The sequence below is a fragment of the Gavialis gangeticus genome, unplaced genomic scaffold (genome assembly GCF_001723915.1).
Source record: "Gavialis gangeticus isolate Ggan-Ray unplaced genomic scaffold, GavGan_comp1, whole genome shotgun sequence".
In the NCBI taxonomy this organism is placed as follows: Eukaryota; Metazoa; Chordata; order Crocodylia; family Gavialidae; genus Gavialis; species Gavialis gangeticus.
In genome coordinates, this window is record NW_017729032.1 from 40,415,973 (window position 1) to 40,426,689 (window position 10,717).

The 10,717-nt window shown below is 47.7% G+C and overlaps 1 protein-coding gene across 1 annotated transcript in view; it reads left to right on the forward strand.

Annotated features, from left to right (window-relative positions):
- The first annotated feature begins 7,925 nt into the window (after positions 1-7,925).
- Positions 7,926-10,717, forward strand: part of FGF9 (fibroblast growth factor 9) — a 38,847-nt gene continuing 36,055 nt past the window's right edge. Inside the window, exon 1 of the mRNA XM_019525438.1 lies at positions 7,926-9,475. Within this exon, the coding sequence (XP_019380983.1) occupies positions 9,199-9,475 (277 nt within the window). The 5' untranslated portion in view covers positions 7,926-9,198. The remainder of the gene's footprint in view (positions 9,476-10,717) is intronic.

Sequence of the window (10,717 nt, forward strand, 5' to 3'; positions counted from 1 at the left end):
AAATGTTTTTACTCTGGTGCTTAGAAAAAGCAAACAGTTCAGGAAGCATCTATTTTGGGTTGAAATCCAAGTTGTGGATTCCCAGTGCTGCTGCATTTTTCAGACCCTCTTGTTATGAGTTTATAAAGCTCTCTTCGAATAACAGCTGCTGGGAGAGGATTGGAATCTCCATGGTAGTTTTCTGGGAGTCATATTTATGAGATCTTCCAACTGGAGCAGACTAGAGAATCTGTTCTTTTTTGAGAGCAGCTACAGACGCAAGTAGTGCAAAGCAATAGTGTAAGCAGGGCTGGGCAACCAGGGCACCAGTCTCAGGTGTCAGTTCTTAGGGGGCACAAGCAGTACCATACCTACACTCCTGGCGGCTCTGGGTAGACTTTTAGAACCCGGCCCCACTTTGCCAGAGATAATGACTTTTTTGTTGCAGAAGTCCTTATCACATTTCTGCCTGGACCCCAAGTGGCCACCTGGTTCGCCCATGTCTGGGCATAAGAATAGTGGCTGCCACCACTGCCACCCAGGGAACAAAAATTGTTTGTTATGCTTCTGATGCAAAGACAACATGTTATCATTTAGGAATCTGGGGGCTCTTTTCCTTTTCTCTTGAGAAATGATGTGGTGGGGTGCAAAGAACCTGCCTGAAAACTGCTGTGAGTATAATGTAATGGGCTAAGCAACAAAGTAGGACTAGGGCCCAGCAATGGGAGAGGGATACTGCAATGACCTGCTGATATAGTAGCAGGAGTGGTAAAAGTAAATTTTGTAGTGGGTGAGAAAAAAATATTGGTTTTCAGCAGAGGCATAGCAGGGCAGCTCTGTGCTGGCTCCTGAGTTGCCAGTAGTGGTGGTGTATTCAGTCACAAATTGCAACAGTGGCTATTTTTGCACCCTCCCCACCCAAAGGCAGTTCCCAGGTCTGCTGTCCTGGTTGCCCCCCTCAGTTATGTTACTACCTTTCAGGAATTTGCAGGAACAGACTTAATTTACTTATTTATGCTCTGACAACAAACTGTCTCCAGATTTAATGGAATTTAAGTTGCGGATAGGAGAGGGGAAAATGCAAGATAAAAACAGGAGGGGTGTCTGCAGCACAACAGGAGCTGTATTATATATGTAGGTCTGCACAGTGCTCTACCTTAGAGACCTCTATAAACAAGGTCCAGGGCAGCCAGAGAAAACAGGATTTTGGAAGAACCACACTCAGATGCTACATGAGTAGTTTGAAGCCTAAGGTTGTTCCCTGAGTTCATTCTACTGAAAGCCTGTTGTTTCTCTTTCCTAGATTTATAGATTTTAAAAACAGAAGAGACCTTCATTGTAACATCTAACAGGAGTTGTATCTCTGTACCCTGAATATCCAAAGCAGGCTGTAGGGGATAAATCCCTGCAGTAGAAAGATTTCTAGCAGTTGCTGGACCATGGACAGTGCCCACTCCTACAGCTGGCAGGGCTTTGGATCCAAATTTTCAAGTGATGTACATGGGATTAATGACACTGTGGCAGAGCACTGTTTGTGCCTGCCACTTTAAGACCTGGAGCCAAGCAGCCAGCAGATGCTTAATTGCGGTGGCCATTTTTAGAGCTCTGGTTGCCCATATAAGCAGGGCATTTTGCTGCTGGCTGGAGGTGCAGTAACATCACCTGGCTGTGAAGCTTCATCGAACACTCTGGAGGTAAGGGAGGAGCTGCAGGGGATGGTCAGGAGGCTCCTGGTCCTGGGCATGACCTAAAACTGCACCCTGCTGGGAGTAGGTGGCCTGGTGGGGCTCTCAATGGTGCGGGAGCCCCCAGGAAATGCCAGGCCAGTTACCACCCTGGTGAAAGGCGGGCCAGAGTGCCTTAATCCCAGCTTCCACAACTGGGTGGGTTACCCCCTTGTAGGGTCAAGAAGGTGGACCCCAGCAAGACAGTGGGGCCATAGACTCAGAAAATTGTCTCGAAATCCCCCGACTGGTCAATGCTGGGGCCAGGACCAGAAGGGTCAAGGGGCCAGGGGCCCACCGTGAGGAACGCCCAGAGCTGAGGGCCTGGGGTCCCAACTGGCCTGGAGGTGGGCCAGGGCCAGTGTAGCTAAAAGGTCCCGGGGGGACCACACGCGTAAGGGGAAGCAGCTCAGGGAGCTATGCAGCGGAGCCTGAGTGGAGGGATCCAGGTGGGATTCAAACAGTAGGATTCTGGGCCCCAGAGTGGGGCCGGTGATGTTGACAACAGAGGATGCCATCTGCAAGGCATGGGCTGTGGTGTAGGGGAGGTGCAGAGCCGCAGATAGCACCCACTGGCATCAGGGCAAGAAATGGGCAGCCTCCTACTTATTAAGATAATTAATTAATTAATTAACTAACATCAAGGCATGGTGGGTGAGAAGGCGGGCGGTTAGCCCAGGAACAGGTGGGCGGGCCAAAAGTAAATCGGCCCTGAGAAGACCCCTGTTACAGATGTACAGGAAAATGACTGTTAAATAGAAGATTAGACTTTAGTTGGGAAAAGTATCAAACTGGATGGTGGGGAAAGATATCAGATATACATATATACATACACATAGATGTTAAACACACACACTTATGTAATATATAATTAATAATTATAAGTGATGTCCAACCAGGGTTGTCCTGAGGTGGGGGAGCTTTGGTGGGCCTTGTGGACAGTGCCGTACAAGCCTCACTGCTGACTGCTGTTGGCTCTGCCCACTCACCACCCCACCTCCCTGCCCTGGGCCCTGCACACCCCTAGTGATGGCTCTGTGTCCAAAAATAGCTAGAGGAAATCTTAGATTTCTCATTTTTAAGCACACTATTCTTGTTTTCAGTTTTAAGGCATATATTCCATTTATGCAGGTTGGTAGAAACCACTTTATTGTGTTTTACACTTTGTTCAGCATATTTAGTCATTAGAAAATAAATAATTCATAACAAATAACACCAACTATGAGCCAACAATTAACATATGTGTACGATCACAGTAGAGGAATGTGTGGGACAAATTTCAAGCATTTTGACAGAATAACACATGCTTCCACCTTATGTACCTACAAGTATCCCTTGCAGATGTAGACATTAAATGAGACCATAAGTATCTATAATGCTGTAATTTCTGGCAGCTTTCTCATAGTGGTGTTAGAATGATTGTACCTAAATCAGGACTTTTGAAATCACACCATCAGATCATTCCCAATGAGAGTAAAAAGTCCCACGTTCTGCCATACTTATCATGATGAGGATAAGCCAATTTTTTTAATGAATTCATGCACTAGTTTCTAGGACTGGTGAAAAATCATCATGTTATAAGAAATCTATGCAGGGCATGGAGTTGTAACTGTGAATCAAAGAATAACAGTGATACTACATAAGAATGTAAGACATGCCCTACTGGGTTATACCACGGGTCCAATGAGCTCAGTATTCTCAACTGCATAGTGGCGCAGAATAGATGCTAAAGGTAAGAGTATTTATTTAGGGTCTTTCTTGACTTAGCTATCCCCTGCTGTTCTTCCATTATTGCTTCCAGCAATTAAAGGCCTACTATTGTGTTTAATACCCATCGATGGACCTATCCTGCATGAATTTCTCTTTGGAACCTGGTTAAATTGTCATCTTCTACACCTTGTAGCAATGAGTTTCACAAGTTAAATACATGCTGTGTGAGAGAGAATGTCTTTTTGTTAGTTTTACGCATGCTTCCTAATAATTTCCTTGCATGTCCTGTACTTCTAGTATTGTGAGAGATGGCACACTCATTATTTTATTGACCCTTCACATATCCCCATCAGTCTTCTTTTCCTTAAAGTGAAAAGCCCCAGCCTATTAAGTCTCTCCTTACATGGAAGCCTTGCCATACCTTGACCACCCTTGTTGCCCTTCTTTGTAGCTTTTCTAGTTTGATCTTCTAGTTCTACCTGTTAACAGCTTTTACTTGGAATCCTATGTGTAAAATTCACAGTGCATTTTATAATACTCTAGCTTAAAAAGTTTTATATATTGTCAATTATTCAGCACAGGCAAAATATAGTTCTTGTGTGTTTCACTTTTCCATATTTCCTTCTTTAGAATCATAGAGAAATAGGGCAGGAAGGGACTTCCAAGAGGTCATGTAGTCCAACTCCCTGCCTGAGGCAGAATCAACCCTATCCAAACCATTCTATACAAATCCATTGTCCAGCCTATTGGCAAAACTACAGTCAACCCTGACAGAACCACAAGACATAACACCTTAACCTGCAATAGGTGAATAAAGGAGACAACAGCAGCCAATGTCTTGGTGCCATGAGGGTTGTTGAAATACTCCAAGATTCTAGTCTTTTAGCAGTGTCTGATTTTAGGCGTATTCTTACGTAGTTCTGAAATGGGAAATGAACTGTATTCTGGTACGTCAATCTTCTTCAGACTTATAAGAATTTCTTTTATAGGGTCCAACTGACTTGAAGTCCATGGCCAAATCATTTTAGAGGTATATTACTGATTCTCCGGTAATCTAGAATTTTGTAGTTGGGAGTGTAAGTAGTCTTCAGTTAATAAATTGAAATAGTATTTGCCCAACCATTTCTTCTTTTCAGGTTTCATTGGTGCTATTAAAAGTTGACTGTCCTCCCCTGCCCCTGCCCCTGAGCGGAAATGCTGACCTCTTCTGCAAAACAGCATGTTCATATGTACAGCTTATTTCGAAGTACCTTCAAAGTCATAATTCTTGTGATGAAGCCTGAAATAGTGCCTACATTTCAGAGCTATGCTTGCCTTTGCAAGCAAGGTTTTTCATTCATGTATTATTCTGTTCATTTTATCCTGTATCATCTCCCTAGTGAAAGTAAGCCCTTCAAGGCATGGACAGGTTGGTTATATGTCCAGCAAAGTCCTCCCATTGCAAATGCTGCATAGTGCTAGATCAGCAATAATAAAGCTTTGTCTTCCTACAATGAAATCTGCAGGATAGCATGGAAAACCTCCTTAAGTTCACACACTGGGTTATTTCGGAGCCTATAGAGGCACATGTTGTAACTTCCAACATCTGCAGAACCTGGAAAAAAGGAAGTAACAGCCCCACAGAGATCTGATTCCTTCATAGTGCTGACAGATCTCCTCTTCTTCATGGTACCGTGAAGGAAAGGAACATAGGAATGTAAGATTGGAAAGGGACTCTTGGGCCATTAAAACCAATTCTGTGTTTGCAGGCAATCGTTTACTGAAAGAAACCCACAAATACAATGGATCTTATATCCACATCTAGTTAAACGGCCTCTTTCAGTTATAGGGGTTTAGACACAGAATGAGAGTTAACATTGTCTGAAGCATTAATTTGTTCAGATACAAGCAGATTTTCCTACAGATTAAGGGAGCAAGACATGCAGATTTAGCTTTTTCTCTGGTGCACTCCCTCCTAAATAAGCTTTTCCCTATATGAAAATGTAGCTACTTAAGGTCTGGTAACTCAAGAACTTCTACGACTACACACCAAACATTGTGTATCTTACTGGAAAACTCTGGATCTTATATTTCTTAGGTACAGAACATCCATTTCTACCTCTACAAGGTGTGAAGTACAGGATTTTAGCTATATCATGTGGTTGGTCCAGGATAGAGTATTCTCCATCCTGGGTAAAAGTTATATTATACATTCATCCTATCACACAGATACCATATTGATGTGATACTTGTGGGAAGAATACACAATGATGTAACAGTGCCAAGATTTATGACCCTGCATAGGGATGGAGGGCTTTTTTTGACCCACTCTGTCAGTGGGAGCTAAAATCCTGCATAAAGCTGCTGAGTAACTTCTGATGACTCACTGTGGCAGATGCAGTCTTTTAACTCTGCCAGGCTATAAGGGAGGTGGGCGGGAATCTCTTGTTGAAGGGAACCAGTGGTAGAGATGTTCCTGAATGAATATCTTGGGAATAAAAGTGCAGACTTTTAATATTGCTTGAGATATCAATGAAACCAAACTTCTGTGGAGGGGTAAATTTGACTTTATACAGCATATGGAGCACTGCCTACTCACAGATCAATGTAATTTTGGGGAAGTCCTGTATAATTCATGTGTGGCTTTAATCCTTATGAAATAACTCAGACATCAAAGCCTCAAGTTAGATAAAACCTTTTATACCACAAATTCTTCTATATCCCATAATATGTGTATATGTTGGCATACACATCTTTTTCTTAAGTGCCTTTAAAGAAAAACTAGCAAAAATATCTCTTTACCCTTCAAAATAAAATATACTTCCCATATAATATTGGTTTGAAAGACCGGCTGGATGATATTCGAACTTGGACTGGTGACAGATTTAAAATCCGATTTCTCATCATCCTGTAGGGTTAGAAATGTATTCTTTATATCACTGACTGGGGAGGAGTTGGGAATACCCTTTCCACTTGTTTCTAGTTCTGGTAGATCAACACATATTAACCTGTACCATCACTTTGTCATATTACCACTTTTTTGCCAATGGTGCAAGTCTTCACTGCTGAAGTAATTTTCTAGCAAGGGTTTTTGGGTTCTCTCCCATGTAACCCATTAGGTATGAAGAGAGTTTCCATTAATATCCATAAGCCATTACTTTGTTCTTCTTTGGTTCTAAAACTTGCCTCTGTCACAAAATGCTTGATGTTAGGTAGGCCTGCTGTTTCTTATGCTATTCATGTCTGTGTCTTTTCTCCTTATCCTCCCTTCTTTGAAGTATACACCTGTTGTTTTTCATCATCTGCTGGAAATATAAAATCTTTGGGGCAGAGACCATCTCTTTTATCCCAGGTGCCTACATTACCTACTACAATAAAGCTGTGAACCCTGACAATAACAAATGTATGACACAGGGAGTTCTGCATTTTTTTTCAAACATTTCTACAAGTTTTCACAGTTTTCACCACTGGGCATGTCAGTGATGTCCTTGAACTCTGATGTATACAGTTGTGATAACAGTGCTTAAGGCCCTTCCTGAAGAATACCACAATTTTTATTTATAAAGCTGGAAGAAGCTCTCTTATCTTTTTCTTGTCTACCACTGAACAATTAAATCCTACTAAGTAGGCACCTTGGGGCAGTAACTGTATCTCTTTCTGTTTGTACAGCATCAAGCACTTGCCGACACAGCTACTGGCAGGGGCCTCTGGATCCTGTCATAATACAAACAGTAACCACCACAGTAAAGTTAATACATGCATAACAGGCCCCATATGTGTCAGTGGAACAGGGTGTGATAATTAGTTTCATAAAAATAGCTAGTATGACATACTCAAGTTACAACCATGATCACAAAAATAGGAGATAATGATAATCCTGATCCCTCCTTCCTCTGAAGTGGCTGGTCACACTGGAGGGGGTAGGAAGGATGGGGTCCCTCGGGTAAAAGACAGGGCTGCTGTGCCAGGAGAAGGTGGGAAAGGTCACTCCAGTTTGTGGTGCTTCCCCTAAGCTGAAAGAACCAGCACGTCCCTCCGTGGTGCAAAGCTCTTCTGCAGGCAGATCTCCAGCCTCCAGAGCCTTGAGCCCTGCCACGTTGGAGAAGTATCCCCCCGCGCTCTCGCATCCCGCCCAAGCAGCCTGCTCCCCAGGCGCTCTCCAGCGGTCTTTCCCCTCCACGTGAGCACACCCAAGGCTTGCTGCAGGGATCCGTCTGCGCCCCCCTTGGCCCACAGCGCCGTGACGTCGGGGGAGGGGGCCCGGGGCCCAGCCTTGCCGTGGCTGTGCAGCGCTTTGCAGGGGGAGAGCCCGGCTCTGGGAGGGGGAGCCCCGCATGGCAGGGAAGCGAAGCAGGAAGGGACTGCGCTGGGCTGGGGCGGGGGAGCGCGGCCGGGCTGAGCTGGAGCTCTCCTCCGCGCGGCCCCGGGGGGCGCCTCCGCGGTGCTGCGGGGTCCAGTCGTGGTGAATGCAGCAGGGAGGGGAATTGGGGCGGGGGGGCGGGATCCGCGGCACGTCCACCCCCGCAGCATGCACTGAAACCGCAGCGATGGGCACAAGCCGCGGCTTTGGCCGCACGCAGCACCTGGCCCGGGGGACCAGGCTTCGCACGCCGCAGCGGCCTTGAGCTCTCCCGGGCCCCCTGGGATGCAGCCCGGGAGTGCCGGAGCCCAGCCCCGGCTAAGCAGCCGAGCGAGGGGGGGTTTCTTCAATGTCACGGTGGACTTGGGCTACTGCAGGCATCTGCCAGGAGCTCCTGCCTGCCGCGGCAGCGCCGCTTTGTCCAGGGAGCGCCCAGCTCCTGCCCACCACAAAGTTTCTGGCCGCCGCTTTCTTCCTTTGCAGGCGCGATTGCCGCAGAGCAGTAAGAGCCGCTGGAAGGAGGGCAGAGCTGGAAGGGGAGCGGTATTGCAGCAGGTAGGGCTGGGCGCTAGGACCGCGGAGAATCCTCCCGGCAGCAATCAGGACTACCTTAAACCCAGCCCAATGCCTCTTCCTGCGCCACTCTGCGTGCTGGATGGAGACCCACAGTCAAGAGCTGCAGCTCAGTGCTGGAGTACAACATTGCACAGCGAGCCCTGCAGAAGCAACACCTGTTTCGAGCCAGCCAAGACAGACACAAGCACTTGTACGGTTCTGCTTTGCTTGTGGATCGCCAATAATCCTAAGCCAATGGACATCTGCGGAGCCTCCTGAGGATTCTGGATAATAGATTTGGACGTCAAAAGTTTTTTTTTTTTTTTTCTTTTTGGATTTATTTCAGCCAACAACGTGAGATCCCCCACCCCCCTTTGCAGGATTCATGCTGATGTATGCAGTCTGTTATAGAGTAAAAACAGCGCATGCCTTTCTGGAGTCAGAATCCATAAATCCTGACGTAGCCTGTGCATCTTAAAAAAAATCCCTATAACGCCTAGGTATTTAAGTTGCTATGGTCATTCTTGTCTTAAACCAAATGGAGAAACTACGGATTTTTTTCCTTATTACAGTTGGATGGGCTGAAGACCTTGCTGCTTGCTAAGAGCTGGGGATCTATACATATAGCGAGATACACATATAGATGTTTATACATATGTCAGTGTGTGAGTAGAAAGTGGTGGTTTCTTAGACTAACTGGTTTGACCTTGAACCTGTGCCACTCCAACCAGAATATTACTTTTATTTATGCATTTAATGGATTGAAGAAAGAACATTTTCTCTGTAACCGCAGTAGGGAGGGGAGTGGAGTGGATATACCTAATCTTGTATCTCCTGGGTTTGGCACCATCATTATTGTTTGCTCTTATTCTCTAAAAGCAGAATCTTCTGATGGCTCCCTTAGGTGAAGTTGGGAACTATTTCGGTGTGCAGGATGCAGTAGCCTTTGGGAATGTGCCTGTTTTGCCGGTGGATAGTCCGGTTTTGTTAAGTGACCACCTGGGTCAGTCCGAGGCAGGTGGGCTACCCAGGGGGCCTGCAGTCACGGACTTGGACCATTTAAAGGGGATCCTCAGGCGGAGGCAGCTCTACTGCAGGACTGGATTTCATTTAGAAATCTTCCCCAATGGTACTATCCAGGGAACGAGGCAAGACCACAGCAGATTTGGTAGGTATTATCCTTAACCCTTTAGGGGCCATGTGATGAAGTAATGTGCTAGAACTAAGGGGGGAGGAGGCTGGATTTGGATGCTGCTGCTGCTGCTGCTGGCGGTGGCGGTGGCGGTGGCGACGATGGCTGGGGTCCGGCGTTGCTGCTGGACGAGCGGCACAACTGCAGCAAAGCCGGAGCACTTAGCGAAGTCTCAGTGTTTTTAGTAGCAGCCTCCCGTGGCCCCAACTTGCGGCTCAGGGAGAAGGAGATGGAAAGGCTTTGTGTTCAGGACGTTTCTACTGAATGGGCTGATTTCGCGACTTTAAAGGGGGGGTTGATCATTAACCACGACCATTGCAAATCCACCGAGTTTCCTCCAGGGAGTGGCTACCGCCTTGTACGCACGCGAAGGCAGGCTGCTCCTTCCTTCTCCCCCTGCAGCACCTGCCCGAGCAGCCGCCGGCACGAGAGGCTGCTCCGCCGGCCCGGAAGGTAGGCGCGGGGCCGCGGGCAGGTATCCCGGGCAGAGCCGGCGCGGGGCCGCCGGGAGGGAGGCAGCGGCATGCCGCAAAATGTGGCTTTCCGGAGCTATGCGCGCGTGAAGCCGGGAGCTAATTTTAAAGAGCATTCCGCAGATTTCATTTCCAGCGGGCGCTATTTGTGACTCAGCATCCAGGGCTGGAAGCTGGAGGGCTTGCGGCTTCAGCCACGACTCAGAGCCCGAGCGCCCCCCGGCAGATGGGCCTGGAGCAGCCCTTCTGCCGGGGCAAGGCTGAAGGCTGGGCGAATACACAAACCTGAGCCACCCTGCACGGTCTCACTCCGCGTTTCAGGAGGGGTGTTGGGGGGGGGGGGATCTGGCTCGCCGGAGCTAGCCAGCCGGCCAGGCTCTCGGAAGGAGTTAACTTGTGAGTGAACCCACCTGACAGCACTCAAACTAGGTCGTTAAAACAAAGTCCTGGGGTGATCCCCCCCTCCCCCCGCATGCTTGACGACCAGATGTCGAACAGGATCTAAGCTGCGCGGCAGTGCGTGATGGGGCTGCTTAGATAACACCCGCCGGGGCCGGACCATCTATCGCCAAAGGGCTCCGGCGCGGAGGGGGCAGGATTCACCCTTGCAGAGGCCCAGCCCGTCCTGTTGCCCCTGGGAAATGCCAGGGTCCCGCTCCAGAGCCGCTCCTGCCCGTCGCACCCACCCACCTTTCTGGCTCCGCCGCTGGCCCGCTTGCAAAGCTGGTGGCAAAACAACCCAGCC